This window comes from Bos indicus, chromosome 7 (genome assembly GCF_029378745.1).
Source record: "Bos indicus isolate NIAB-ARS_2022 breed Sahiwal x Tharparkar chromosome 7, NIAB-ARS_B.indTharparkar_mat_pri_1.0, whole genome shotgun sequence".
Lineage (NCBI taxonomy): Eukaryota > Metazoa > Chordata > Mammalia > Artiodactyla > Bovidae > Bos > Bos indicus.
The window spans coordinates 6,355,011-6,381,994 of record NC_091766.1 but is presented as its reverse complement, the minus strand read 5'-3'; the positions used below and the strand labels follow the sequence as shown (position 1 = coordinate 6,381,994).

At 48.0% G+C, this 26,984-nt stretch overlaps 1 protein-coding gene across 1 annotated transcript; it reads left to right on the top strand.

The window, feature by feature from the left end:
* Window positions 1-502: 502 nt before the first annotated feature.
* Window positions 503-26,984, top strand: TMEM38A (transmembrane protein 38A). Its single transcript, XM_019963923.2, has 6 exons — window positions 503-696; window positions 19,587-19,743; window positions 19,968-20,152; window positions 22,587-22,674; window positions 24,504-24,621; window positions 25,390-26,984. Exons 1-6 carry the CDS (start codon window positions 573-575, stop codon window positions 25,615-25,617), a joined length of 900 nt encoding a protein of 299 aa, XP_019819482.2. The 5' UTR covers window positions 503-572; the 3' UTR covers window positions 25,618-26,984.

The window sequence follows — 26,984 nt, the reverse complement described above, 5'->3', positions numbered from 1 at the left end:
TTCCTCGCGGGGGACAGAAGTTATGACTTAGAGCTGGGATCATGACAGGATAGAGGACGAGGGATCTGACCGAAAAGACCCTATGGGGCACGGGAGTATGAGGTTCACAAGTGATCCGGTCCCACGGGGGGATGGAGGTCTCGATCCAAGGGCTCCACAGAGGATGTGGGTCCTAACCGAGCCCCACAGGAGTGGGGTCCTGAATGATCCGTCCTGCCTTAGTGGGCTCCTTGAGGAACGGATATCGCCCCCCTCCAAGGATAGATTCCGTGTCCAACTCACAGTCCATAGCGACCCCGCACCCGGCATCATCCACCCACCCCACTCCCCCGGGCTGGGCTGTATCAGGTCATGATGGCTCGAGAGGCAGAGTGTGGGATGCTGGACCGATCGAGCTCCGTGGGACAGGACGGTCCCACGACCCGCCGGGAGGCCAGCGGTCGCTCCTCCTCTCCCGCGGGGGCCGGGTTGGGGCGGCGCCTGGCGGGCGGGGGCGGGTCCAGCGGCGGGGGCGCAGTTGCCAGCGACTGGACGCACCGGGCCGGGGGCTGGGGTGGGACCCGGTGGGCGCCATGGAGCTGCTCTCGGCGCTAAGCCTGGGTGAGCTTGCGCTCAGCTTCTCGCGGGTGCCCCTCTTCCCTGTTTTCGACCTTAGCTACTTCATCGTCTCCATCCTCTACCTCAAGTATGAGCCAGGTGAGCCAGGGCCGGGGTGCTGAAGAGGGCTGGCATTACGGGGCGGGAGACGGAAGGAAACCCAGGGGTCTGGAGGAGGGGAAAGGCCTGGATCGTGGGGAAACAGTCCCAGGGGTCGGTTCGGGGACGCCGGCAGGTTCTGGTATCGTGGGGGCGGGCAGAGGAGACAGATGTGAGCGAGGGCAAGGAGAGAAGCCCCTGGGATTGTGGGGCTGGGGGAGGGGAAGCAGATGCAGGAGAGGAACGTGATTGTTCAGAGGAATGGGGAACAGGTGCTGGGAGGATGCGGGGAGAGAGAAGGTCAAGGATCCTGGCAGGAGGGGGTCGGATGAACTTGGGCGAGGGGCTAGGTCGTGGTGAGGGCGCAGGCAGGGGTCGGCTCTGCTGGCCAGGTCACAAGTCCTGGCTGCCTGCAGCCCTGACCTCTCTCCTTGCCCTTGGCGCCGGGAGCCAAAGCCGCAGCTGAGTGTCTATATAAGGGCCGGCAGTGCTGGGGGCTGTGATCAGGTTCAGAGAAAGTGACACCGATGTCGCTTCCCTGCTGTGGCTCTGGGGCAACCTCTTCTCCCTTTGCCTGGGCCGAGGCTGTGCTGGAGCCCAGCGGGAATTCTTCCAGCTCTGGCCAGGATCCTTTCCACTTCCTGAGCAGGACCGGCCCTAGGGCAGGGTAATTTGGGGTCAGCCTCCTCCCACCGGCTCCAGACCCTTTTGGAGAATCTCTGGGGGAAGACCCAGAGTCTTGGATTTTTTTTTTTTTTTTTCCAGTAGGGGTAAATGGCCTCCTTAGAATGCAGCCTATTTTTATACAAGGCTTAGGGAGTGTTTCTTATTCATCTCCTCCTGTTTTAATAACTCTAGCACAACAGCAAACTAAAGGGATAATAGAATTTTAGCTTTAGAAAAAAGACCAATCACCTGAAACTTTGTGATCTGTTCTCCCACTTAGATGTAAATTACTCCTGTATCCTCTCAGAAATAGCTTTTCTTTTTTTTTTTAAGATGATAAAGATAGCAGCTGCTGCTAAGTCGCTTCAGTTGTGTCTGACTCTGTGCGACCCCATAGACGGCAGCCCACCAGGCTCCCCCGTCCCTGGGATTCTCCAGGCAAGAACACTGGAGTGGGTTGCCATTTCCTTCTCCAGTGCATGAAAGTGAAAAGTGAAAGGGAAGTCGCTCAGTCGTGTGGGACTCTTAGCGACCCCATGGACTGCAGCCTACCAGGCTCTCCGTCCATGGGATTCTCCAGGCAAGAGTACTGGAGTGGGATGCCATTGCCTTCTCCAAAAGATAGATGCTAGTGTACATTAAAGAGAAAAATCAAATTGAAAAGCCTAAAGGAAAAAAGAGATAATTACAGTCGATGTTGTGGCCGCCTTCCAGACCTCACTTCTCTGCTTTTATACCCCTGTAGTTATGGATGTAAATGCGCAGTCTTATGCAAATAGGATCATACTCTGCCTGCAGAGTGTTTCTGTTCTGTTTTATTTTAGCTCGTCCACATGCCAGAGCCTATTTCTTTATAAGGGCTTTTGGAAAGCAGTTACTTTGCAAAGCAAAATAAGCTTTGTGTTGTCTTAGCCTGAACACAGGGCTGTACTTCCTGTCTGCAGATGAATTGCTGGTGGCTCATACCAGGTCTCTTGGGCAAGTACAGAGCCTAGCACACATTGGGGAATCTAAAATTGTGGAGGGCAGGAGCCCGGTAGTGATGTAGGACACAAGTGTCTGGAAGGAAAGCGGTCTCTGGGCTGGCTGGGAGCATGCAGTAGGGGTTGAGACATTCCTGCTGGAGTCATAGAGTAAAACTTCTGGACTTGAAGTGCTGGAGCCTGAAGGTTCTTGAAGGTTGAGAGGGTGCCTTAGAGGCTCCCCGGGGCCCTTCTTCCCCTATCTCATCTCTGCTGCTGCTGCTAAGTCGCTTCAGTCGTGTCTGACTCTGCGACCCCAAAGACGGCAGCCCACTAGGCTCCTCTGTCCCTGGGATTCTCCAGGCCAATTGAGTCAGAAAGTCTGGGATAGTGACCTGGCATGCTCCTGTTTCAAGCTCTTCTCCCCTAGGGATGCTGAGGAAATAGAGGCTAAGCTAATTTACATACGCAATGAACCTGTGGTCCCATAGCTGGAACCCAAGAATGACTACAATTGTTCCGGAGGACTCGCCTACCCTTAGAAAAGGGAGGCATTGGGCTTAGCTATTGAGCCCCCAAGTTTGGTGTTCCTGCTAAGCCTCTGTAAAGGTTTCTTCTCAGAGTCTGTGTGCTGTTTGCAGGGCCAGCTAGAGAATGCATGGGCCCCTAAGAATTTTGTGAACCTGAGAGCCAATCTGGCTTAAGGAATAATCTTCAAACTAGAAGTCAGTTCTGCCTTTAGCAGTGAGTAAACACCAGGCAGGTTGTTTTGCTTACATGAGCATCAGTTTATTCATCTGTGAAATGGGCTCATTGGTACAATAATCTGGATTCCCTTACCTGGCTCTTGTGAAGATCTGTAGAGAACTTGATCAGTAGTCAGGTCTAAGGCACTTGTGAGAGGTAGTAGAATGATTTGTAAGGCATGGGGCAATGTGTTTCCTGGGCTGCAGGCATTTTCTGGGTCAGGCTTTCATGAGAATCCTGAATGAGGATGAAGCACAGCGTGTGGTCCTCACGTGAACAGCATCTGTGACCCCTGAGTTAAGAAATGCAGAATGCCTGACTCCCCACTCAGACCTACTGAGACAGACTCTGCATTTGAACAGGATCCCTGCAAGCATACTAACATTTGAGAAATGATGGACTAAAAGAAGCTGGAGCTCCTCAATAGGGCAGGGAGGGCCAAACCTGACTCACCTCTAAGACCCCTAGCTCTATGCAAGAAGAGAAGAAGAAGCTGTGGATGCTGGCTGCATGATTGAAGGAATGAGTGGATGAATGAATGACAATCAATGGCTACTTTAAGACCTGATCCATGCAAAGAGCCTTCCAGACTAGTGGTTCTCAAGTATGACTACACATTAGAGTCACCTGGAGAGCTTTGAAGATTCTTGTTGTCCAGGGAGTACCCCTTCATCATGAAAATCAGAATTTCAGGGGATGGTACCAGCATCAATATTATAAGTTCCCCAGATGAGATCCAGCTTTCTGCACCAGTGTTTCCCAACCTCAACACTAGTGACAGTTAGAGCCAGATCATCCTCTGTGGTGGGGGCCATCTTGTGAGTTTCAGGATGTTTCACAGCATCCCTAGCCTGACCCACTGGAAGCCAGCAGCACATCCCAATTGTGACATCCAAAAATGTCCCTAGACATTGCCAGTGTCCCTTCAGGGGGGCACAGCTACCTCCAGTTAAGAATCATAAATCTAGACTGAGTCTTAAACTCTCGTGCTTCCAAGGGCCTGTCAGGTCACATATAGAAAGCAGTAAGACAGCCAGGTGAGGACAGTCCCCAGGTGAGATCCAGCCACGTGCGTCGCCACCTGATTGGGGCTGGAACTAGCAGAACTAATTTTTCAAGGGAAGCTAGAAATGTGATTTGCAGCTTCCTATGTTTATATGTTGGCTGTTTGAATATCTTTATTCTTTTTTTTTTTTTAATTCATAGACAATTTTTTTTAGAGCAGTTTTAGATCCAGAGCAAAAAAATGAAAGTAGTTTTCCATATAGGCTGACTACCTCCTCCACATACAGCCACTCCTACCATTAAGGTTCTGCACCAGAGGGGAGCGTTTGTTATAGTCGATGAACAAACATTATTGTCAACATCATTATTGTCCTATTAGCATTATTGTATTGCATTATCAACATCATTATCAACTGGTCTATAGTTGACATACGGGTTCCTTTGTGTCGTACATTTTATGGATTTTTTACATAGTGACATGTATGCATCATTATGGGGCCTCCCTGCTGGCTCAGTGGTAAAGAATCTGCCTGCCAATGCAGGAGAAGTGGGTTCGATGCCTGGGTCAGGAAGATCCCCTGAGAAGGAAATAGCCACCCATTCCAGTATTCTTGCCTGGAAAATCCCATGGACAGAGAAGCCTGGCAAGAGTCAAACAATACTTTCTGTAACTAAAACAACAACAACATCCATCATTGTAGTATTGCACAGAAATGCCTCACTAACCTAAAAATCCCACAAGCTCTGCCTATTCACCTCTCCTGCCTCTTCTCCCCAAATCCCTGACAGCCTCTGATCTTTTTACTGTCTCTATACTTCTGCCTTTCTCAGAATGTCACAGTGTTGCAGTTGTACACTATGTAGCCTTTTCAAGCTGGCTTCTTTCACTGAGCAATATGCATTTAAAGCTCCTCTGTGTCTTTCTGTGGTTTGATAGCCCATTTCTTTTTAGTGCTCAATAATACTCCATGGCATGACCGTTCCAAGGTTTAATTATTCACCTATTGAAGGACATCTTCGTTGGAGCTTGAGCATTTAAAAATTACTTGGGGAGCTCAGCAGAACCACAGTGAGGAAGAAAGCTGAGCACAAAGGCTTGGGGGAGGGAGACTTGTCTTAGAGAAACTGAGCACACCTCCCATGTTCGGACCTCACAGTAAACAGCACAGAAAGGCAGCAGCGCCAAGAGTGCCCTGGGGGACTCCCTTGGTGATCCAGTGGTTAAGACTCCTTGCTACCAATGCAGGTGGCCTGGATGCAGTCCCTGGTCCAGGAACTAGATCCTGCATGCTGCAACTAAGACCTGGTACAGCAAAAAAAAAGTACACCAGGGAATCTTCTAGCACTCCCCAGCCATCCACAGACAGGACACTAACCCCCAGAGAGGGAATGTGTGGAGCCCATCACAGATCAGAAATAGGGTCAGCATCAGTGCTTCTTCCTTAGGCAGATCTGATTTTTATTATCAGTCCATCCACTAAAATCTCCACCCACAGGTACTTTCCATTTCAGCCCAGTTCCAGAAATAACCCTCACATAATTGCTAAGCACTAAGCTTCATTTCTTTTCATCTTTCACAGATGAAATGAATAATAGCCCTTTGAAATGAGTAATAGCCCTTTGAAATGAGTAATAGCCCTAGGTGACCACCTCACCCAGGTTTGCCCTAGACAGACATCCAAAGCCCCAGAAACCTCTCAGCCCAAGCAAACAGCGACAGTTGGTTGCTCTAGACAGCATCCCCATTCTACAGATGACTAAATCAAGGCCCAGATGGGGAGTGAGCCACCAGAGCTCACCCTTGAGAGGGGAGTGCTTTGGTGGCAAACCTGAAATTGAAACCCACATTCTTCTGCTTCCTGGCACTGCTCTAAGACCCAGCAAAAGAAATCAGAATGAAGCATGGCAAAGGGAAAGAGCCAGGGGGACAGTTTCTCCACCACTGCCTTGCTGTGGATCCTTAGGGCAGACTGTCCCCGCCAGCCTCAGTCTTCTCATGTGGTGATGGGGAGACTCGTCCTGTCTTTCCAGTGTTGCTGGGAGAGTAGTGATAAAGACAAAAAGCTCACAGACATAGAAAACAAAATTGTGATTGCCCAAGCAGAAAGGGGAAGTATAAAATAGGGGTATGGGAACAAGGATACACATGGTTGTGGTGGTTTAGTCGCTAAGTCACGTCTGACTCTTTGGCGACCCTGTGGACTGTAAGCCTCCATGCTCCTCTGTCCATGAGATTTCTTAGGCAAGAATATTGGAATGGGTTGCCATTTCCTTCTCGAGGTGATCTTCCCCACCCAGGGATCGAACCCATGTCTCTTGCATCTCCTGCATTGGCAGGCAGATTCTTTACTACTGAGTCACCAGGGAAGCCACAGATACATATTGCTATATATAAAATAGATAAACAACAAAGCTTTGCTGTATAGCACAGGGAACTATATTCAATATCCAATAATAATCTATAATGGAAAAGAATCTGAAAAAGTATGTATTTATATATGTATAGCTGAATCACTTTGCTATATATCTGAAATTAACATGATATTGTAAATCAAGATCCTACAGTTCAATTTTATTTATTATTTTTTTGGCCACACTACGTGGCTCGTAAGATCTTAGTTCCCTGATCTAGGCCCTTGGTAGTGAAAGCACAGGATCCTAACCACTGGACTGCCAAGGGAATGCCCTTTAATTTTTTTTAAAAAGCATAATTATGGTAATAAACAGCACTGAATCATCAGGATAACTCAGTGAAGGGAATGCTCTCATTCTCCCTTTGACAAAAGAGGAAACAGGCTGGAGGTGAGAGGGGGTGGTGGTCATCTGCCCAAAGCCACTGCAGAGTGAGCCGCAGAGCCAAACCCCAGACGTGTGGCTTTTCTACCAGGCTTCCCCCATAGTGAGGAGCCTACGGAGTTCCTGCAAAACCCAAGCTCCCCACACCCCCACTCCACCTTATCGTCCCAGCAGGCAAAGGAAAGATCCTGGAAAGAATTCAACCTCTGCGGGTTATTTTTAGTTGCAGAGGTATCCATTTCTGCAAAACATGGGGGCCTCACCTGACCCAGCCCCTATAGGACCCACCAGCTGCTCCCAAGGATTAACTCTCAGCTGGCAGCGTTTTAAATAGATGCCCGGGGGAGAGAAGAGGGCACTGGGCTTCATAATGGAGGAGCTTAGTAGATGCAGAGAGGATATACTTTAGGCTTCTGACTTCAGGGTGAGATGGAGGAGGGAAAATTTGATTCCAACCCCTGATAGGAGTTAGGCAAAGAAGGGATTAGGGTTCCCACCTGACAGAAGGAAAGAGATAGGGGAAAAAAAAAGATGATTTGTCCAAGAACATGTGGTTAGTCAATGAGGGTGTAAAAAGAAAGGGAAGTGTGTTGCTGATTTAATCTGAAACGACTTTTATGAGGCAGGTTTCTGATTATAGTATGTATTAGTGTATGCCAGAAAATGGATAAATAACTTGTGATCTGTTCCTATGATGGCATATAGTACAGCAGTGGAAATGAATATTCCCCTTGAAAATACTGAGCTCAGTGAAAGAAGCCAGATGCAAAGGGCCATATTATATGAGCCCATCTGTATGGAATGTGGGCCTTCCCCGGTGGCTCAGCGGTAAAGAATCCACCTGCAGCGCAGGAGACTTGAGTTCGATACCTGGGTTGGGAAAATCCCCAGGAGAAGGGAATGACAATCCACTCTAGTATTCTTGTCTGGAGAATGCCATGGACAAGGAGTCTGGCGGGCTACAGTCCATGGGGTTACAAAGAGTTGGACACGACTGAAGCGACGGAGCATGCACACATATGGAATGTATAAGTTCAAGAACCACCTTCATCACTTGAAAAGGAAACTCCGGTCCCCGTTAGCAGTCGCTCCCCACCCCCTCCTCAGTCCCTGTGTTCTGTCTCCATGGCTTTTCCTTTCCTGGATATTCCACGTCAGCAGGGTCACAATGTGCGTCATGCCGTGCCTGGCTTCTTTCACGTGGCGTGTTTTCAGGATTCACCCCTGTTGTAGCACCTGTCAGTGCTTCATTTCTTTTCAGGGCTGAATAGTACTCCGTTATGTGGATGGACCACATTTAGTTTGTTCGTTCATCTGCTGATGGACGTTTGAGTGGCTTTCACCTTTTGACAATTGTGAATAGTGCTTCTGTGAACATGACCTTTTAAGAGTCTTCTAGAACCTATTGGTGGGTTGTTGTACATAAAACCGTGTGCTGCCCCACCCTAGGCTGTGAGACCTCCTGTTCCTGGGTCCCCGTTCACAACCACTGGGGAGGGGGCAGGTAGTGGGGGCCCCCCAGGGGGCTTGGTGTGATAAGGCAGGAGAGCATCAATCCCCGTTTACAACTATTGGGGAGGGGCAGGCAGTGATGAAATATTTCAAACATACAGAATATGCATGACACAGATACCTCTGTGTTCGCTACACACTTACCAGATGTAAACATAGATTTGCTTCAGATCTTTCTTTTTTTTTAAAGAAATAGTGACAAAGCCAGTCCCCTCCCTTCCCCTCTTTCCCTCTCTAGCTATGTTGTTGTTGTTCAGTCGCCAAGTCGTGTCTGACTCTTTGTGACCCCATGGATTGCAGCAAGCCAGGCTTCCCTGTCCTTCACCATCTCCTGGAATTTGCTCAAATTCTTGTCCATTCAGTCAGTGATGCTATCCAACCATCTCATCCTCTGTCACCCGCTTCTCCTCTTGCCTTCTGTCTTTTCCAGCATCAGGGTCTTTTCCAGTGAGTCAGCTGTTCGCATCAGGTGGCCAAAGGATTGGAGCTTCAGCACAGCATCAGTCCTTCCAATGAATATTCAGGGTTGATTTCCTTTAGGATTCAGTGGTTTGATCTTGCTGTCCAAGGGACTCTCAGGAGTCTTCTAGATATGATCACTGCCCTAAAATCAGCCTATATTATTCCCATGCCTGTGTGCATACCTTCACCGATGTACATATGTCTATGAACTGCATGGAGCAGTTTGTGTTGTTTTACATATATATTATACATAGAATGTACATAAACATATCATTTTGCAACCTAACTTTTTTATTCAGCAGCAGCCTTATGGGATTTATCAGTATTGATGCATCTGGAGTAGGGGTTCTCAGCCAGAAGATCTGTCCTCTGGGGATGTTTGGCAATATCTGGAAACATTTTTGGTTGTCACAACCAGGGTGAGGTGGTGGTTTATGCCCACCACACTAGAAGTGTCTTGACTCTTTGCGACCCTATAGATTATAGCCCGCTAGGCTCCTCTGTCCATGGGATTTCCCAGGCAGGGATACTGGAGTGGGTTGCCATCTTCTTCTTCAGACTGGGGGTGGGCTATTAGCATCCAACAAGACAAGGCCCGGGATGCTCCTTGACATCCTACAAGGAGCATCCCGGGCCATCCTACATCCTGTGGAGGGGCCCCACCACAGCAGAGAGTGATCCAACCTCACATGTCAGCAACGCTGAGGCTGAGGAGCTCAGATCTGGATTTAGTGTGTTGCTGGTGTTTGTTTTGGCCACGTCACACGGCTTGCAGGATCTTAGTTTCCCAGCTTGGGACTGGAGTCCTAACCACTGGACCACCAGAGAGTTCCCTAACTGGTTCGTTTTTGTTCTTAAGGTTTATTTATTTGTCTATTTTTGGCTGCACTGACTCTGTTGCTGCAGGTGAGCTTTCTCTAGTTGCAGTGAGCAGGGAGGCTACCCTTCATTGAGGTGTTGGGTTTCTCACTGTGGGGGCTTCTCTTGTTGCAGGACCCAGGCTCGAGGTGTGCAGGCTCCGTAGCTGTGGCACACAGGCCTAGTTCCCCTGTGGCATGTGGAAGCTTCTCAGACCGGGGATTGAACCCTTGCCCCTGCATTGGCAGTGAATTCTTAACAACTGGACCACCAGGGAAGCTCCTTGTTCACTTAAAAATAACTACTCTGTGGTACTCCATTTTGTATGACTCTGGGTTCACTCACTCAGTCGTGTGTGACTCTTTGCTGCCCCATGGACTGTAGCCCGCCAGGCTCCTCTGTCCTTGGGATCTGCCAGGCAAGAGTACTGGAATGGGTTGCCATTTCCTACTCTGGGGAGAGGGGGATCTTCCTGACCCAGGAATCAAGCCCACGTCTCTTGTGCCTCCTGCATTGGCAGGTGGATTCTTTACCACTAGCACCGCCTGGGATGCCCTTTGTGTGGCTCACCCCTTACCAAGAATCAGTAGACTCTGCTTTTCTCCTGCTGCCACAGTGTGGCAGCGAAATGCGTCCCCACCCCCATGTCTCTTTGTTCACGTGCATGAGTTTCTCTCTTGGGCAAATAGTGAGGAATGGAATTGCTGGGGCCAAGTGACTCACAGGTGACTCGTTTCCTCAGTGTTTCCAAATTGCCTCTCAGCTGGTTCTGCCTATTGATCCTCCCAACTGTGTACCTGCAAGGGAAATGGGCTTTTTTCCTCTGTAGGAGGGGCCGATATTCCCCTCCCCAACCTTCTCTCTGAGGTTCACTGATCTGAAAAGAAGGCAGCTCCTTCTATAGAGTAGAGTGAATTCCATGTTTCTTTCCCCAACATGAGCTTAGAACACTGGACACAGGACCCGGAAAGAGGCTTGGATGCTGACAGTGTATTGTTCGGGTTTTGTGTGTGTGGGTGTGTGTATTTCTTTGTTTCTAAGATGTTTTTGATGTGGACCAATTTTTAAGTCTTTATTGAACTTGTGACAATATTGCTTCTGTTTTTTATGCTTTGGTTTTTTGGCTGAGAGGCATGTGGGATCTTAGATCCTGACCAGGGATCGAACCCCCACCCCCTGCATTGGAAGGAGAAGTCTACCCACTGGACCCCCAGGGAAGTTCCCTGAACACTGTATCTTGTGCTGAGTGTCCCTTAGCTCTTAGCTTCCCTCTCTCCCCTTCTGACCTTCTCCCATGCACTCTCTTTGCCTGGGTCATCTTCTCTCTTCCACCCCTCATCCTCTAGGAAATCCTTGCTCATTGTTCAGATCTCAGGTTAAGCTGCTGCTGCTGCTGCTAACTCTGACCTCCTCAGTTAAGACAGTTGCTGAATTAAACCCTTCAAAGCACCATGTGCCTCTCCTTTATGAGTTTTAACCTCCATTTGTGGAATTATTTAACCATTTTGCCTCCCTACCAGACTACGGACCCCACAAAGGTAACCCCTGAACCAGCTCTTGCTATAGCTGCTTCTCTGGTGCCCAGCAAGAGCCTGGCACATGGTCAGAACTCATAAATCCTCACTGAAGCCTGGGTGATCTTGAGAAAGCCACTCAAGATCTGTTGCCTCTTCTGTCCGGTGCTGTGTTAGTCTCCTAGGGCTGCCATAATGAATGACCACAAACCAGAGGGCTTGAAACAACAGACATTTATTCTTTCCGTGTTCTGAAGGCTAGAGTCCAAAGTCAAGGTGTCTGGGTCCTTCTAGATACTCAGGAGACGAACCATTCATGCTTCTCTCCTGGTTTCTGGTGTCTTCCAGCCATCCTTGGCATTCTTTGGCTTATACACAAATCACTCCAATCTTTGCCTCTGACCTCATATGGCTTTTTTAAAAATTATTTTATTATTCTTATTTTATTTAGTTTTTGGTCATGTGGCATGTAGGATCTTGGTTTCCTGACCAAGGATCAAACCTGCACCCCGTGCATTGGAAGCATGGAGTTTTAACCACTAGACATCAGGGAATCCCCCTCATCTGGCTTTTTGTATAAATTTCCTTTGGCTGCCATAATGAAGTACCACAGACTGGGTGGCTTACAACAGAAATGTATTGTCTCACGATTCTGGAAGCTGGAAATCCAAAATCAGGGTGTCAGCAGGGTCATCCTCTCTGATGGTTCTAGGAAGGAAGCTTAGGAAAAGCTTCCGGAGGTGGCTAGCGTCCTTGAAGTTCCATGACTTACAGCTCCATCAGTGCAGTCTCTGCCTCCTTGTTTATACAGCCTTCTCCTCTGTGATCCATCTCCTCTTATCAGGAACACCAGACACTGTATTAAGGCCCACATAATGATTTCATCTTAAATTAATTACATCTGCAAAGACCGTATTTCCAAATAAGGCCCCATTCACAGATACCAGGGGTTAGGACTTAAACATATCTCTTTGTGAGTTTAACTCCTAACACCTTCTTATCTGTGTCTACATCTCCTTTTCTGCCTTTTACAAGAACACTCATTGGATTCAGGACAAACCCAGATGCTCCAGTATGATCTCATCTTGAGACCCTTACCTTAATCACATCTGCAAAGACCCTATTTCAAATGAGGTCACTTTCTGAGGTTCTGATGGACATGAACTTGAGGGGAGAAGGGAGTACTGGTCCCTCCTGTAACTGACTGTAGGTAGGGATATCAATCCCTATGTTACTTGGGGTGGAAGCCTGGGGTGTGAGGCTGAAGCCTTGAGGATGCTAAGAAGGTATGTAGTTACCTAGGATACAATAGTAGGGACAGGGGAGCCTGGTGGGCTGCCCCCTATGGGGTTTTACAGAGTTGGACAGGACTGAAGGGACTTAGCAGCCCAGGATACAATAGTAACTCAATTAAAACAAGGAACTCAGTAGGTAAAGAGAGCAGGGGAGGTTGTTGTTATAATGTAACTAAAAGTGCCCAACATAACTGCAATGCTTAAGAGTGTTCAGTCCACATTTGCTAGAATGTAACAATTATTATTAGCTACCATGTATCAGGACAGTGCCCAGCATGGAGGAAGGGAGGAGGCTGGGATGGAGGGTTCCACAGCAGTTAAGATGGATAAGGTCCTTGTACTCACCGAAGGATTACGATCAAGTCAACTTGATGGGGGTGCTTCCCAGGTGGCGCTAGTGGTAAAGAACCTGCCTGCCAATGCAGGAGATATAAGAGATATGAGTTCAATCCCTGGGTTGGGAAGAATCCCTGGAGGAGGGCATGGCAACCCATTCCAGTATTCTTGCCTGGAGAATTCTATGGACAGAGGAGCCTGGTGGGCTACAGTCCATAGAGTTACACAAAGTTGGACATGACTGAGTAACTTAGCATGCATGCATGCAACTTGTTGAGTGTATCAACAGTATATAGTTATTTATATCAAAAGCTTCACACTTAGTACATGGCCTAAAGAGGTCAAGCCTTCAGATTTGACAATTTTACATTTTTTATTTATTTTTATTTCTTGGGCTGCACTGGTCTTTGTTGTAGCATGCAGGCCTCTCTAGTGGCAGCACATGGGCTTCTCTCTAGTTGTGAGCCGCAGGCTCAGCAGTCGCAACACACAGGCTTAGTTGCTTCAAGGCATGTGGGATCTTAGTTCCCTGACTGGGGATTGAACCCTCATCCCCTGTACTGGAAGACAGATTCTTAACCACTGGACCACCAGGGAAGTCCTAGATTTGACAATTTAGAGACAAAAGTCATCCAATCTCTAGATATAAAGAGAAACTTTCCCTTCAAAATCCCCAGAGCTGGACTGACTATATCTTTTGATTAGTCTCCTGATTAACAGATCATATATTGTAACCTTGTTATCTCACATCCACATTGAGTGGAGTTTTCATTGGATTTAAGTAAACCATTTAAAGAGAGCTACTGGGGGAATACTACTCAGCCATAAAAAAGAATGAAATCATGCCATTTTCAGCAATGTTGATGGACCTAGAGATTATCATACTAAGTGAAGTAAGTCAGAATGAAAAAAACAAATACCATATGATATCATTTACACATGGAATCTAAAATATGACACAAATAAACTTAGCTACAAAACAGAAAAAGACACCCATAGAGAACAGACTTGTGGTTGCTGGGGTGGTGGGGGAGGGAAGGAATGGGAATTTGGGATAAACAGATGCAAACCATAGGCGGATGAATGTGTATATATATATATATATATACACACACGATGGATAAACAACAAGGTCCTACCATATAGCACAGGCAACTCTATTCAGTATCCTATGACAAACCATAATGGGAATGGATATGAAAAGGACTGTATGTGTATACATAACTGAATCACTTTGCTGTACAGCAGAAATTAACACCACCTTATAAATCAACTATACTTTGATAAATTTAAAAATAAAATTTACAAAATAAATAATAAAGACAGTCATTGGTACCACCTCTGGCTATGAGAGCTAAGTAACTGTGTCTTACAACTTCATTCTAAATTCATTCTCTGGAAGATGAAGCTAGTGGGGGAGGGAAGGAATCAAGATGATGAACTAAGTTGTCACACCAGAAGACACCTGAGTTCCAAGCTGGGGGGGTGGTAACTGGAAGATTATGACAATAACAGTATAAAGATAGACCTGAACTATTTCAAAAGATTTGCGAGACTTTCAGTGGGTAGTACAAAGTGTACAGTTTGACTAACAGACATCAGTCTTGTACCTCTAGTGGTTTTGTAAACATGTTTTTAAAGAACTAGACCCCACACACACACACCTTCATTTTAATTTGGGATCTTAAAATAGCTTTTATCTTGAAAATGTTCAAGACTCATAAGTAATTTATTATTTATTGTGCCTATGCCACACAGCTTGCAGGATCTTAGTTCCCCTACCAGGGATTGAACTCTCCACAGTGAAAGCACCAAGTCCAACCTCTATGCTGTGCTGTGCTGAGTTGCTTCAGCTGTGTCCGACTCTTTACGACCCTACGGACCATAGCCCACCAGGCTCCTCTGACCATGGGATTCTCCAGGCAAGAATACTGGAGTGGGTTGCTGTGCCCTCCTCCAGGGGATCTCCCCGACCCAAGGCTCAAACCCAGGTCTCCTGCACCAGTAGGCGGGTTCTTTACCACTAGCGCCACCTGGGAAGCCCCCCTAACTGCTGTACCACCAGGGAATTTCCAGAAGTTGCAAAAATGAAGCAAAGAGTTTCCAGCTTTCCCAGCTTCATCCAATGACAACATCTTACCTGATGATAGCTCATTATGAAAAAAAAAAAAAAAAACCTGAAAATTGGGACTTCCCTGATGGTCCAGTGGTTAAGAATCTGTCTTCTTATGCAGAGCATGCAGGTTCAATCCCGGGTCAGGGAACTAGGTCCTACATGCCACAGGGCAATTAAGGCTGTGCCCCACAGCTAACCCCACTGGCTAACCACAGTGAAAGATCCTGTGTTCACAACTATGATCGGACACAACCAAATACATATTAAAAAATAAAAACACTGGAGATTGACACCAGTATTATACCATTAACACCTACTATAGACTTTACTCAGCTGTTTTTCCTTGCACTTTAAAAAAATATAGTCCTTTGAAATTTTTCTTACATGTGTAGATTTGAGTAACCACCACCACAGTCAGGATATAGAATGGTTCTGACACCCCAGGGAAACTCCCTTGTGAAAAGAAAGTGAAAGTTGCTCAGTTGTGTCTCAAGGCTAGAATACTGGATTGGGTAGCCTTTCCCTTCTCCAAGGGATCTTCCCTACCCAGGAATCGAACCCAGGTCTGCCGCATCGTGGGTAGATTCTTTATCAGCTGAGCCACAAGGGAAGACCAAGAATACTGCAGTGGGTAGCCTATCCCTTCTTCAGCAGATCTTCCTGACCCAGGAATCAAACCAGGGTCTCCTGCACTGTAGGCAGATTCTTTACCAACTGAGCTATCAGGGAAACCCCCTATAATTAGATCTTCTTTAGAAGCCTAACCTCTGGTAACCACTGATCTGCTCTCTGCCACTCATCACTATGGTTTTATCCCATGGAGAATGTTATATAAATGGAATCATTCAGTACATAACCTGAGACTGGCAGTTTTCACTGAGCATTATACTCTTGAGATCTGTTCAGATAGTTTTTGCATCCCTGGTTCATTCCTGTTTCATTATTGAATAGTATTCCATGGTACAGATATACCAGGGTTTGTTTATCCATTCACCCATTAAAGCCATTTAATTGTTTACAAATAAAAACTGCTATGAACATTTGTATGCATGACTATGTGAATACCAGATTCTCCTTTTCAAACAAAATCTTATGCCAGAGTCTGAGATGAAGCAGTAAATGAAATTGTGCTCCATTTTAACTCCAGCATACCCACCTGATTTCTCTTTTGCTCCTGCAAACCCTCACGGTTCCCAGGAACACAGTTTGAAAACCATTGCTCTTGGGAGCCCAACTTCTCAGCCATGGATGGAAGGTTTTGGGTTATCAGGGCTGCAGGATGTCAGGACATGGACCAGCTCATTCCCCTATCTCTGTGTGCTCGACTATGTTGCACAGAAGAATCACTCAAGAGCGTTAAAAAATCCACAAGCCCAGCCACACCCCAGAACCACCAACCAAGACACTTGGCTGGGGCAGAGGGATCAGGTGTTTGTAAAGTCCCCAGGTAATCCTGATGTATAGTCAAGGTAGAAACTAACACACTGAGCCATCTTCCTTAAGGATGGGGTCCCTGTTTCTATTTGCTAAGTAAGTCCATTGTTTCACATTTTCTTTCTTGGGTTGAATAAGAAGACTCAATTAGTATCATTTGTGTGTATATGTATCTTCAGCTGTGGGCTTCCCTAGTGGCTCAGTGGTAAAGAATCCACCAGCCAATGCAGGAGACATGGGTTTGATCCCTAAGTCAGGAAGATCCCTCGGAGAAGGAAATGGCAACCCACTCCAGTATTCTTGCCTGGGAAATCCCACGGACAGAGGAGCCTGGTGGGCTTACGGTCCATGGGGTCACAAAAAGAACTGGAGGTGACTGAGCAACCAAACAACAAAGCAACAATCTTCAGTCCCAGAAACTGTGAAACATATTGCATCTCTTCTTTGCTGGCCTTTTTTTTTTTTTTTAACAGCTTTATGGAGGTATAATTCTTGTACCACCCATTTAAACCATCCCATTCACTGGTTTTGAGCATATTCACAGAATTGTGCAACCGTCACCTCTCAAAGAAACCCGGATCCTTGAGTTCTTACCTTCCCACCTCCCATCCCCTCCATCCCTAAGCAACCACTAAGCTACTTTCTCTTATTCGATGTGAAAAAATTGCATAAAGTACCAATAGCGTGGAGTCCACAGGGGAGTGGAAGTCCTCAGGAGTGACTGGCTCCGTAGAGCCAGGAAGCCTTCCTGGAGGAAGTGGCGTTTGTGCTTGGCCCGTTTTGCTTTGTGTCTTTGTCCCTTTGTCCCTTCTATGCTGCTAACAGGGTTGCTCTCTCTCCCTCCCCACTCTGTCGGTATAATTCTATAGTCAAGGACTCCCTTATCCAGCTTTGCTCATTGCTCTTTCTGCACCCTTCCACACACATGGGCCTGTCTACACTGTCTGTCTTGGTACCAATATCTGGTGACTTCCCTCTGCCCTGATGGCACTCTCCCAATAAGACAAGACTTGGAGCAGGACTTCAGATTCTCCTTTCAAATTTCTTCTGTACCTTCCTATCTGGGGCCAGTCAAAGCAAGTAAACCTTCTCCATAAGAGCACAACTCAACAACAGAGGGACAGCCCAGTTTTTTCAAAAATGCACAAAGGACTTGAATAGACATTTCTGCAAAGAAGATACTGTAATGACCAATAAGGACCTTCCCTGGTGGTCCAGTCGCTAAGACTCCGTGCTCCCAATGCAAGGGGTCTGGATTCAATCCCTGGTAAGGGAGCTAGAGCCACACGCTGCAACTAAGACGCAGTGCAGCCAAATAAATAAGTTAAAATATTTAAAACAATGGTGGTGCAGAGAAAAAAAAAAAGACCAATAAACATTTGAAAAAAGAACTCAGTATCACCAGTCATTAGGGAAATGCAAATCAAAACCACAATGAGATACCACCTCCCACCCATCAAGACAGCTATTCCTAAAAAACAAAACAGTAAGTGTGACCCAGGAGGTGGAGAAGTTGGAACCCTTGTGCATTGCTGGTGGGAATGTAAAATGGGGTGGTTGCTGTGGAAAACAGTGGGAAAGTTTCTCAAAAAGTTAAAAATGGAATTAACCTTTGATCTGGCAAATCCACATCTGGAATTATACCCCCAAAGAATTGAAAGCAGGAACTCACATATATTCATATGCTCTTGTTCTTAGCTGCCATATTCATAATAGCTAAAGGATGTAAGCAACCCAAATGTCCACTGACAGATGAATGGATATGCAGAATGTGGTAGACGCACTCAAGGAAATATTACTCATTCTTAAAAAGGAAGAAAACTCTGACACATCCTATGACGTGGATGACCCTTGAGGATTTTATGCAAAATGAAAGGATCCAATCACAAAAATGCTGTATGATTCCACTTACTTGAGGTCTCTTGAATAGTCAAATTCACAGAGATGGAAAGAAGAGTGGTGGGCGTCAGGGGCTGGAATGAAGAGTTTCAGTTTTGCGAGGTGAAAAAGCTATCAATATGAATGATGGGGGTGGTTGTGCAATAACATAGATGTGCTTAACGCTATTGAACCATACCTTTAAAATGGTTAAAGTGACACATTTTATGTATATTTTACCACACCCACTTATTTTTTCTTTTAAATAAGGAAAGACCAAATGTACAGGCGTAGGCTTACAGGAATCTTGGCATCCTCCCAAGGCTGCATCAGATGTTCTCAGCTGCGTGTTGCCCTCTTCAAGCTTTAGTCTCCTCATAATTCCCTGGTGGTCCAGTGGTTAAGACTCCACGCTTCCACTGTAGGGGGCACGGGTTCAATCCCTGGTCAGGGAACTAAAATCTCATGAGCTGAGAGGCATGGCCAAGTGAAACAAAACAAGTTTCAGTCTCCTTGGGCAGGATAATAACAGTGATCACTTGGCTGCAGTCATCAATGAGGATTTAATGAGTCCTTCCTATAAATTCTAAAACCCAGTGTCTGAGAGGGCTTCCCTGAAAGCTCAGTGGTAAAGAATCTGCCTGTGATGCAGGAGACCTGGGTTTGATCCCTGGGTTAGAAACATCCCTTGTTGAAGAAAATGGCAGCCCACTCCAGTATTCTTGACTGGAAAAATCCCATGGACAGAGGAGCCTGATGGGCCACAGTTTGTGGGATCACAAGAGCCGAACACAACTTAATGAGTAAACCACCACCATCACCACCTCGGACCCAGGAATGCTTGCTAAATATGAAAGTGAAAGTGAAGGTCACTCAGTCGTGTCCGACTCTTTGCAACCCTATGGACTTTACAGTCTATGGAATTCTCCAGGCCAGAATACTGGAGTGGGTAGCCTTTCCCTTCTCCAGGGGATCTTCCCAACCCAGGGATCAAACCCGCATTGTAGGTGGATTCTTTACCAACTGAGCTATCAGGGAAGACCTGCTAAATATGATTTGTTTTAATTATCATCCTCTCTGAGCTCAGAGGAAAGAGCCCCAACCTGGTCCTGCCTTCTCTCTGTGTGATCTCAGACACATGTACAGTCTCTCTGAGCCTTGGTTCTTCCTCTGTAAGTGGACGAACTGCAAGGCTTTGGGCAGACACTCTGAGAAGGTGGCTGAATTAGGATGGGCTGGTCAGAGGGCATGATGGTGAAGCATGCCCTCAGCGCCCTGGTGATGGTGGGGACACCCCCGTACCCCTCAGGAGCAGTTGAGCTGTCCCGGCACCACCCCATGGCATCCTGGCTGTGTGCCATGCTGCATTGCTTTGGGAGTTACATCCTGGCTGATCTGCTCCTTGGGGAGCCCGTGATCGACTACTTCAGCAACAACTCCAGCATCCTGCTGGCCTCAGCAGTCTGGTGAGCGTCACGGGTCCGGCGGGATGTGGGAGAGCAGAGCAGGCGGGCAGGGCGATCCCACCACCCGGGAGGTGGGAGGAACTAGGACCTGCCAGCCAAACCTTCACAGTTAGCCCTGACTCACCACCCTCTCCACCCAGCTGTCCTGAGTCTGGACACAACCTCGTCTCCAGGGGCCCCCAGGGTCTAGCTCCCCCCTGATGCTTGGCATTCTCTCCCCAAAGGTACTTGATTTTCTTCTGCCCCCTGGACCTCTTTTACAAGTGTGTCTGCTTCCTGCCAGTGAAACTCATCTTTGTGGCTATGAAGGAGGTGGTGAGAGTTCGCAAGATCGCCGTGGGCATCCATCACGCCCATCACCACTACCACCACGGGTGGTTCGTCATGATCGCCACCGGGTGGGTCAAAGGTAAACAGGACCATGGCCAGAGCAAAGGGAAGCCACCCCACTGAGAACCCCTTCTCTCAGCCATCTTATCCAATCCCATGTGGGAGCTAAGACCCCATATGCCTTGGGACCAAAAATCAGAACTTAAACAGTAGAAGCAGTATTGTAACAAATTCAGAAGAGATTTTTTTTTTAAGTAAGTAGGACAATGAAACATTGATAGCTAATGCCTCTGGAGAAAGCTTTCTCAGCTGCGCCCTACTCACACGTGGGGCTGGACCCTTCTGTGTGTGGAGGCCGTCCTGTGCATTGTAGGGTGTTGAGCACATCCCTGGCCTCCACCCACTCGATGCCTGTAGCACCTACCATCAGTGCAACAACCAGAAATGTCTCCAGACGTTGTCAAGTGCCTCACAGAGAGGAAATCATACCCCTGTTAAGTTTTGTGGACTATGGCCCTTTTGCCAGCCCAGTAAAGCCTACAGACCTTTTTATGTTTTCTTAAGTGCATAACATAAAATATATAGGAGAATAAAGGAAACCTAATCTTTTAAAGTAGTTATAAAGTGTTTTAAAATAGGCTTTAGTAGTTTTATGCCTATTTGTTATTGCTGTTTGTTGTTTAGTCACTCAGTCGTGTCTGACCCTTTTTTGATCCCATGGACCATAACCCACCAGGCTCCTCTGTCCATGGGATTCCCCAGGCAAGAATACTGGAGTGGGTTGCCATTTCATTCTCCAGGGGATCCTCCCAATCTAGGGATCAAACTTGTGTCTCCTGCATTGGCTGGTGGATTCTTTACCACTGAGCCACGTGGGAAGCCCTTTATGCATATTTACTATTGATTAAATAGCAGACTTTCCACTGACTTCTAATAAGTCTCATGCTCTTGGAGCAGTGTTGAGCACAAATGGTATTTGAAATCATCTACAACAATGATAATGTGAAAAGAAAAAAATCCATTAGTTCTGTTGATGACAGTCATAGACTTGCAAATCCTGCCGAGGTAATTGCCTCCCTTCATGATAAAAGGAAAGGCTGTGTTTCAGTGAAGGTTGTGAAAATGAATATGTAATTCTGTTTCCTCTCTGGGTTCCTAGACTCTAGGTTAAGATCGCTAAACCAGGGTAAGTTTTGAGTTGAGCTCATTGTGCCTCTTACTTGACCTTCTTTAGCAGAAAGTTAGCATCACCCCTTTCTACTGACGAGGGGAATGAAATGACTTCCCCAAGGTCATGAGGCTGTGGGGGCACAGATGGGGTTTGAGGCCATGTCCTCTGAATGCAACATTCACATTCGTAACTATTTTGAAGCCCCCCTTTTCCCCCTCCTCCATCTATGCTAAGAGGCAGACCGAGATAGACATTACGACCAAAACAAAAAGTTACTAAAATTACATAGGGACAGTTTATAATGGTGGGTCAGTCCACTAGGATGATATAATCATTTTAAACAATTATCACCTAAAAACAGAGCACCAAAATACATAAAGCAAAAACCGAGAGACGTTAAAGGAGAAACAGACAATTCAACAGTGTTAGTTGCAGAGGTGAACCAGGGAGTGACGAGAAGGCAGGGAGAGAAGGCTTGAGCAGGTGCTGAATACCACTAAGCTCTGTGTTCCTGTTTCCTGACAACCAAAGTGGGTACTCCCAAATGCCTGGGAGTACCCTCCAGCGAGCCAGTGTCCTGAGGCACCTTTGACGCTTAGGGCTGGATCACGCTCTGGTGGGGGCTGCCCTGTGTGTTACAGGATGTGCAGCATCTCTGGCTTCAACCCGCTAGTTGCCAGTAGCAGCTCCCTCCCCAGTGGTGAAGTAAAAAATGTCTACAAATATTGCCAAATGTCTCTTTGGGGCAAAGACACCCCAGAAGCAAACTCCTGGGCCAGTGGTACATATTGGGCACCCCAGTTGGCACAACCACTCCTTCAGTGAGTGTCTAAGCCTCTTTAGCCAATACATTTGGAGTAAATGGGAAGATTCTTCTAGAAATTCAACCAAAAATCTTGATATGGGTCTCCTTATTGTCTCTCTAGGAAGCCTATACTAAAGAGAAAGGTCCCCAGGGGTATAACATGCCTTCCAGAGGGCAAGTGGCTCAAGAAAGGTTGAAAGCTCAGAACCCAAGGCGGGAGAGGCTGGGGTGCCTCTTGCACAGTTCAAGGTCCTGGATTGAAAACATCAGGGCAGACAATCCAGATTTGATCAAGACATATCTTGCAGGTGGGATATGACCACCCCACCCCCTCTTACTTCATGCTGGTTTTGCTCTGAATATGCCTTGTGATCCTTGGGAAGACTGTCCCTTCTTGGCCTCAGTTTCCCCACCTGCAACACTTTAGGCTCAATATACCTCTGGAGAAGACTCCAGAAACTTCTTGCTTGGGAATTCAGCCAAGAAGAATGGGAAGCTAGGGGTGGCAGGCTTGTTCAGAAGTACCCTGTCCCATAGGCTCTGGTGTCACCCTCATGTCCAACCTTGAACAGCTGCTCCGAGGGGTCTGGAAGCCAGAGACCAACGAGATTCTGCACATGTCCTTGTGAGTATCCCATCTCCCCCACCCCCTGGGCCTGACCCTGGGTTGGATACTCTGGTAACTTAGGAGCCTTGGTTCCTTAATTCTCCTTCCAGAAGCTTCCAGAGGCCATGGCTGGGGGACCTCAGAGGCAGAGCCTTGATACTACTCAGAGGGTAGGCAGAGCTTCAGGGAGATAAGACACTCCTTCTTCTCCCATGTAATGGGTTTTGAAGATTGAGTAGGAGTTTTCTGGCAAAGAAGGAGACTCTGGAGAGAGGCCAGTGCTTCTGCCAACTATCAAGTCAGAAAAGATTCTGCCTGGTTCTTCAGGGCCAGGGTACAGATTTTGGGTGGGAAGTGAGGGTGTGGTGGGGAGTGTGGCTGGGGTTAGGTGGAGAACAAAGGGTAAGACCAGATGGTCATATACAGGACTCAACCAAGGACCCCATGAGGCATTAAGTCTAGTACATTTTTAAAAGACCTGAAAGGATCAGGCTAGTTAAATTTTCTTCCATAAAGCTGTTGCCATTAAAATATGACAACATTAAAAGACTCACCCGTGTGCCAATGATGCTTTTGAACTGTGGTGCTGGAGAACACTCTTGAGAATCCCTTGGACTTCAGGGAGACCAAACCAGTCCTAAGTCAGAAAGGAAATCAACTCTGAATATTCACTGGAAGGACTGATGCTGAAGCTGAAGCTCCATACTTTGGCCACCTGATGTGAAGAGCTGACTCATTGGAAAGACCCTGACGCTGGGAAAGATTGAAGGCAGGAGGAGAAGGGGATGACAGAGGACGAGATGGTTGGATGACATCACTGACTCAATGGACATGAGTTTGAGGAGATAGTGAAGCACAGAGGAGCCTGGCATGCTGCAGCAGTCCATGGGATTGCAAAGAGTCGGACACAATTTAGCAACTGAACATCAACAACATCTGCCAGTGAAAACTACCTCCCATGTCGTATGTTGCAAAACATGGCATGATCTCATTTTATCCTCATGAGAGGTGTGTTCACACACTCAGCTCATGGGCAAGTCAAAATATCGGAAGCCTATTCTTCAAAGAAGAAAAGGAAAATCAATAAAAATTGTGTGTTATAATCCCACATTCCAGGGGAGTGCATCGTTCAGGAGTCCCCAAGACCACTCTCAGGTGCAACGATTTGCTAGGAAGAGGCATAGAACTTGGCCAAGCTGTTATACTTAGGGTTGTAGTTTATTAGAGTAAAAGGGAACATTAAAACTGGCAAAGGCAAAAGGCACGAGGGATAGAATCCAAGGAGAGACCAGGTGGAAGCTTCCAATTGTCCCCTCTCCGAGGAGCTGTGTGGATAGTACCTGTTGCTCCCAGTATCCATGTGTGACTGTGTGTATTTAAGATTGCCAACCAGTAGTGTTCCCTCAAGCCCTGGTGTTCAGGGGTTTTCCTGGAGCTTGGTCACATGGGCCTAACTGACACCCTGGATGGCCAACCTCAGTCTCCAGTCCCTCCAGAGGTTCAGCTGATACCACGTGGCCCTAGACCCCACCCTAAATCACATCGTTATCATCTGGTGTGACCCAGAGTCCCCAGGTGAACAAAGACATTCCGATCAGGCAGAACTTAGTGGGTACCTCTCAGGAGCAGGCCAGAGGAGAGAGCTTTCTTTGCACCAAGTTACCTCTTTACTGCCCAGGGGGGCACTGTCTCGTCCGTGTCACATGGGCATCTTCCCACCGTGCACCCCGGAGAAGCTGGGGTGGGAGCTGGGCACAGCAGGGGTGGGTGGAGAAGGGGCTCTGGGCCAGAGGAACAAAGCCCTGAGCCATGTAGACCCCCCGGATAACCAGAGCCACCCCGTGCAGCCCCACCAAGGCCAGCCTGTATGGAGCCATCCTCTTCACCCTCCAGCAGACCCGCTGGCTCCCAGTGTCCAAAGCCAGCCTCATCTTCATCTTCACCATGTTCATGGTATCGTGTAAGGTAAGTCCTCCTGTCCTGGCTAAAGCTGACCCATGCTTCCTGGGCTGAGGATGGAAAACTTAGGCTGATAGCCTTGGGGGGTCTGGGGAAAGGACAGCCCTAAGGTCGAGGTGTTGGGGGGAGGAGCTTGTCAGCAGGTTCATGCCTGAGAGCAGGGTATGAGATCAGGGTCCAGCAGGTGGGGGTGAGAGTGAGCAGAACAAGGTCTCCCTGGCAGAGGGTCCCATAAGGCCAAGATGGGAGCAGGAGAGTATGGAGTCTGTTTGGAGTATGGGGGCCTGTGCCTTGGGCATGGAGAGTGGGCTGGACCAGGAATGGTGCGAGGTGCAGTCACTTCCTACTCAGGAAAGGTCTTTCAGGGCCACACACCCTTCCCTGCCCCGTGGAGCTGGGGAACTTCATTGCTGGCTCCCTAGGAGGGGACCACACTGAACAGAGGAAGGGAGTGAGTGACCCCAGACCAAGCATAGCTCCTCTCTGATCCCAGGTGTACGTGTGGTGGGTGGGGATATTCCTGGGGAAAAGGCAACCAACTGATTCGGTGTGGCTGGGATTTTAAGCACCAAAATCTTTGCATCCTGGAAATGGCAGGATAGTTGATCACCTTCTTGGGGGTGCATGCCGCCAGAAATCTGAGTCTAGGCTCCCTCTGCCCTTGACCTTTTGACCTTCTCTCTCTATCTCCCCTCCCCCTGCCCCAATCTGCTTCTGCCTCATCCTCCCGCTGGCTCTCTCGCTGTCTCCTGTACCTCTGTCATCCCACCTCAGGTGTTCCTGACGGCCACCCACTCCCACAGTTCCCCTTTTGATGTCCTGGAAGCCTACATCTGCCCTGTGCTGTTTGGGTCGGCCTCGGGGGGCGACCATCACCATAACAACCATGGTGGATCCCAGGGTGGCAGCGGGCCCGGCTCCCCACACTCACCCCTGCCCACCAAGTCCAAGGAGGAGCTGAGTGAGGGCTCCAGGAAGAAGAAGACCAAGAAGGCAGATTAGGGGGCAGCCCAGGGGGTCTTCAGGGCACCAGGGAGAGGACCCAGACCCAGGACCTGGGCTCCGTTCTCCCCTCTCCAGGCCTCTGCTTCCCTGTCTGCAAACTGGGGCCATCAGCCCGCCCTCCAGGGCTGATGTGGGGGGTTAAATGAGATATGGGGGGTGAAGGGCATTTGTAGGAATGGGGGGTCCCTTTCTTCTTCTGCCAGGTCCCCATAGAGTTACAGCTTTGGGGGAGCGGTCCACAGAATCCCAGCAATCGCTCCAACCAGAAACCTTGGCGGTTATGTTCTTGGTCTTGTTACTCCCTCTCTAAAATGACACCTTGACTCCGAAAGAATGTCAAGCCATGTTGACGCTCATCCATCTGATGGATGTTTACTGTCTGCTGTAAGGTAGCTGCTGTGATCTCCACGTCTCTTCCTATCAACTTCTCCTGGGCATCCCTGGGCAAGCTGCCACCTGCTCTGAGCCCTGCATGCCCATCAGTATAACGGCCCCTCACCCCATTCTGTATACAAGGGCTGCTGTGAGGCTGGATCTGACAAACCAGCTTTGTAAGCTCAGAAGCACAACGCAGTCAGGAGGTGAGGCCTTGATGGGTGTTCATCATGCTTAAAAAACAGTTTTGCAGTTTAGATCTTTTGTGTTTGTGGCTTGGAGAGCCCCACAAGTTACCTGGAACAAAGGAGGCCGTCAGTAGATGTGTCTAGGCCAGACTGGGGAGCCTGGAGGGGTGGGGGAGGCTTGTTCTGATCCTTGGCTTCAGGTTGCCCCCTAAACCAAAGAAATGCAGCTGGCCGGGCGGGGGTGCCAAGATCTGGCTCTAATCCAGGGGCTTCAAGCCCTCACTGTCGGACTCCAGAAGCTCCATGAGACCGCCCTCAGTGCTGGCATCCTTCATTGCCACTCGCTCAGTCATTCAACAAACACTTGCCTACTATGTGCCAAACCTTGTGCTGCTACTGGATGGGCTGGGAACTTGATTCAGGGTGAGCAAGGGGGATGGGAGCTGAGCGCCCCTCCTGGCCACCCTCACCTCAGCCTAGGTCACCAGGGTATTTGACAGGGGTAGGTGGGTTGGGCATGGCCAGTCTCAGGTGGGATTTGGGCCCAGAATTGGCCAGCTTGGGACTGTTCTTTGCATGTGGGTGCTCAGGGCATGCTCAGGGCATCAGCCTGTGGCTGTGTCACATAGGCCTTGGGTTGTTGGGGTCCCAGGTTTTGCCCAGTTATTGGGAAAGTGCCTTGGTCTGGTGATGCCCGGGAGCTTGGTGGGTCCTGAGGCTGTAGGGCCCCCAAATTCCTCCTCTTGTATGTCTATCAAGGCTCAGCGTGAAGGATCGGCAAATAAATTTGTTGTGAAAGAA

Excerpts from the sequence above, each read along its gene's own strand:
- TMEM38A (XM_019963923.2), top strand. The coding sequence starts at position 573 with ATGGAGCTGCTCTCGGCGCTAAGCCTGGGTGAGCTTGCGCTCAGCTTC. Across the intron at positions 22,675-24,503 it reads GAGATTCTGCACATGTCCTT|CCCCACCAAGGCCAGCCTGT; the intron begins GTGAGTATCCCA and ends CACCCCGTGCAG. Across the intron at positions 24,622-25,389 it reads TGTTCATGGTATCGTGTAAG|GTGTTCCTGACGGCCACCCA; the intron begins GTAAGTCCTCCT and ends ATCCCACCTCAG.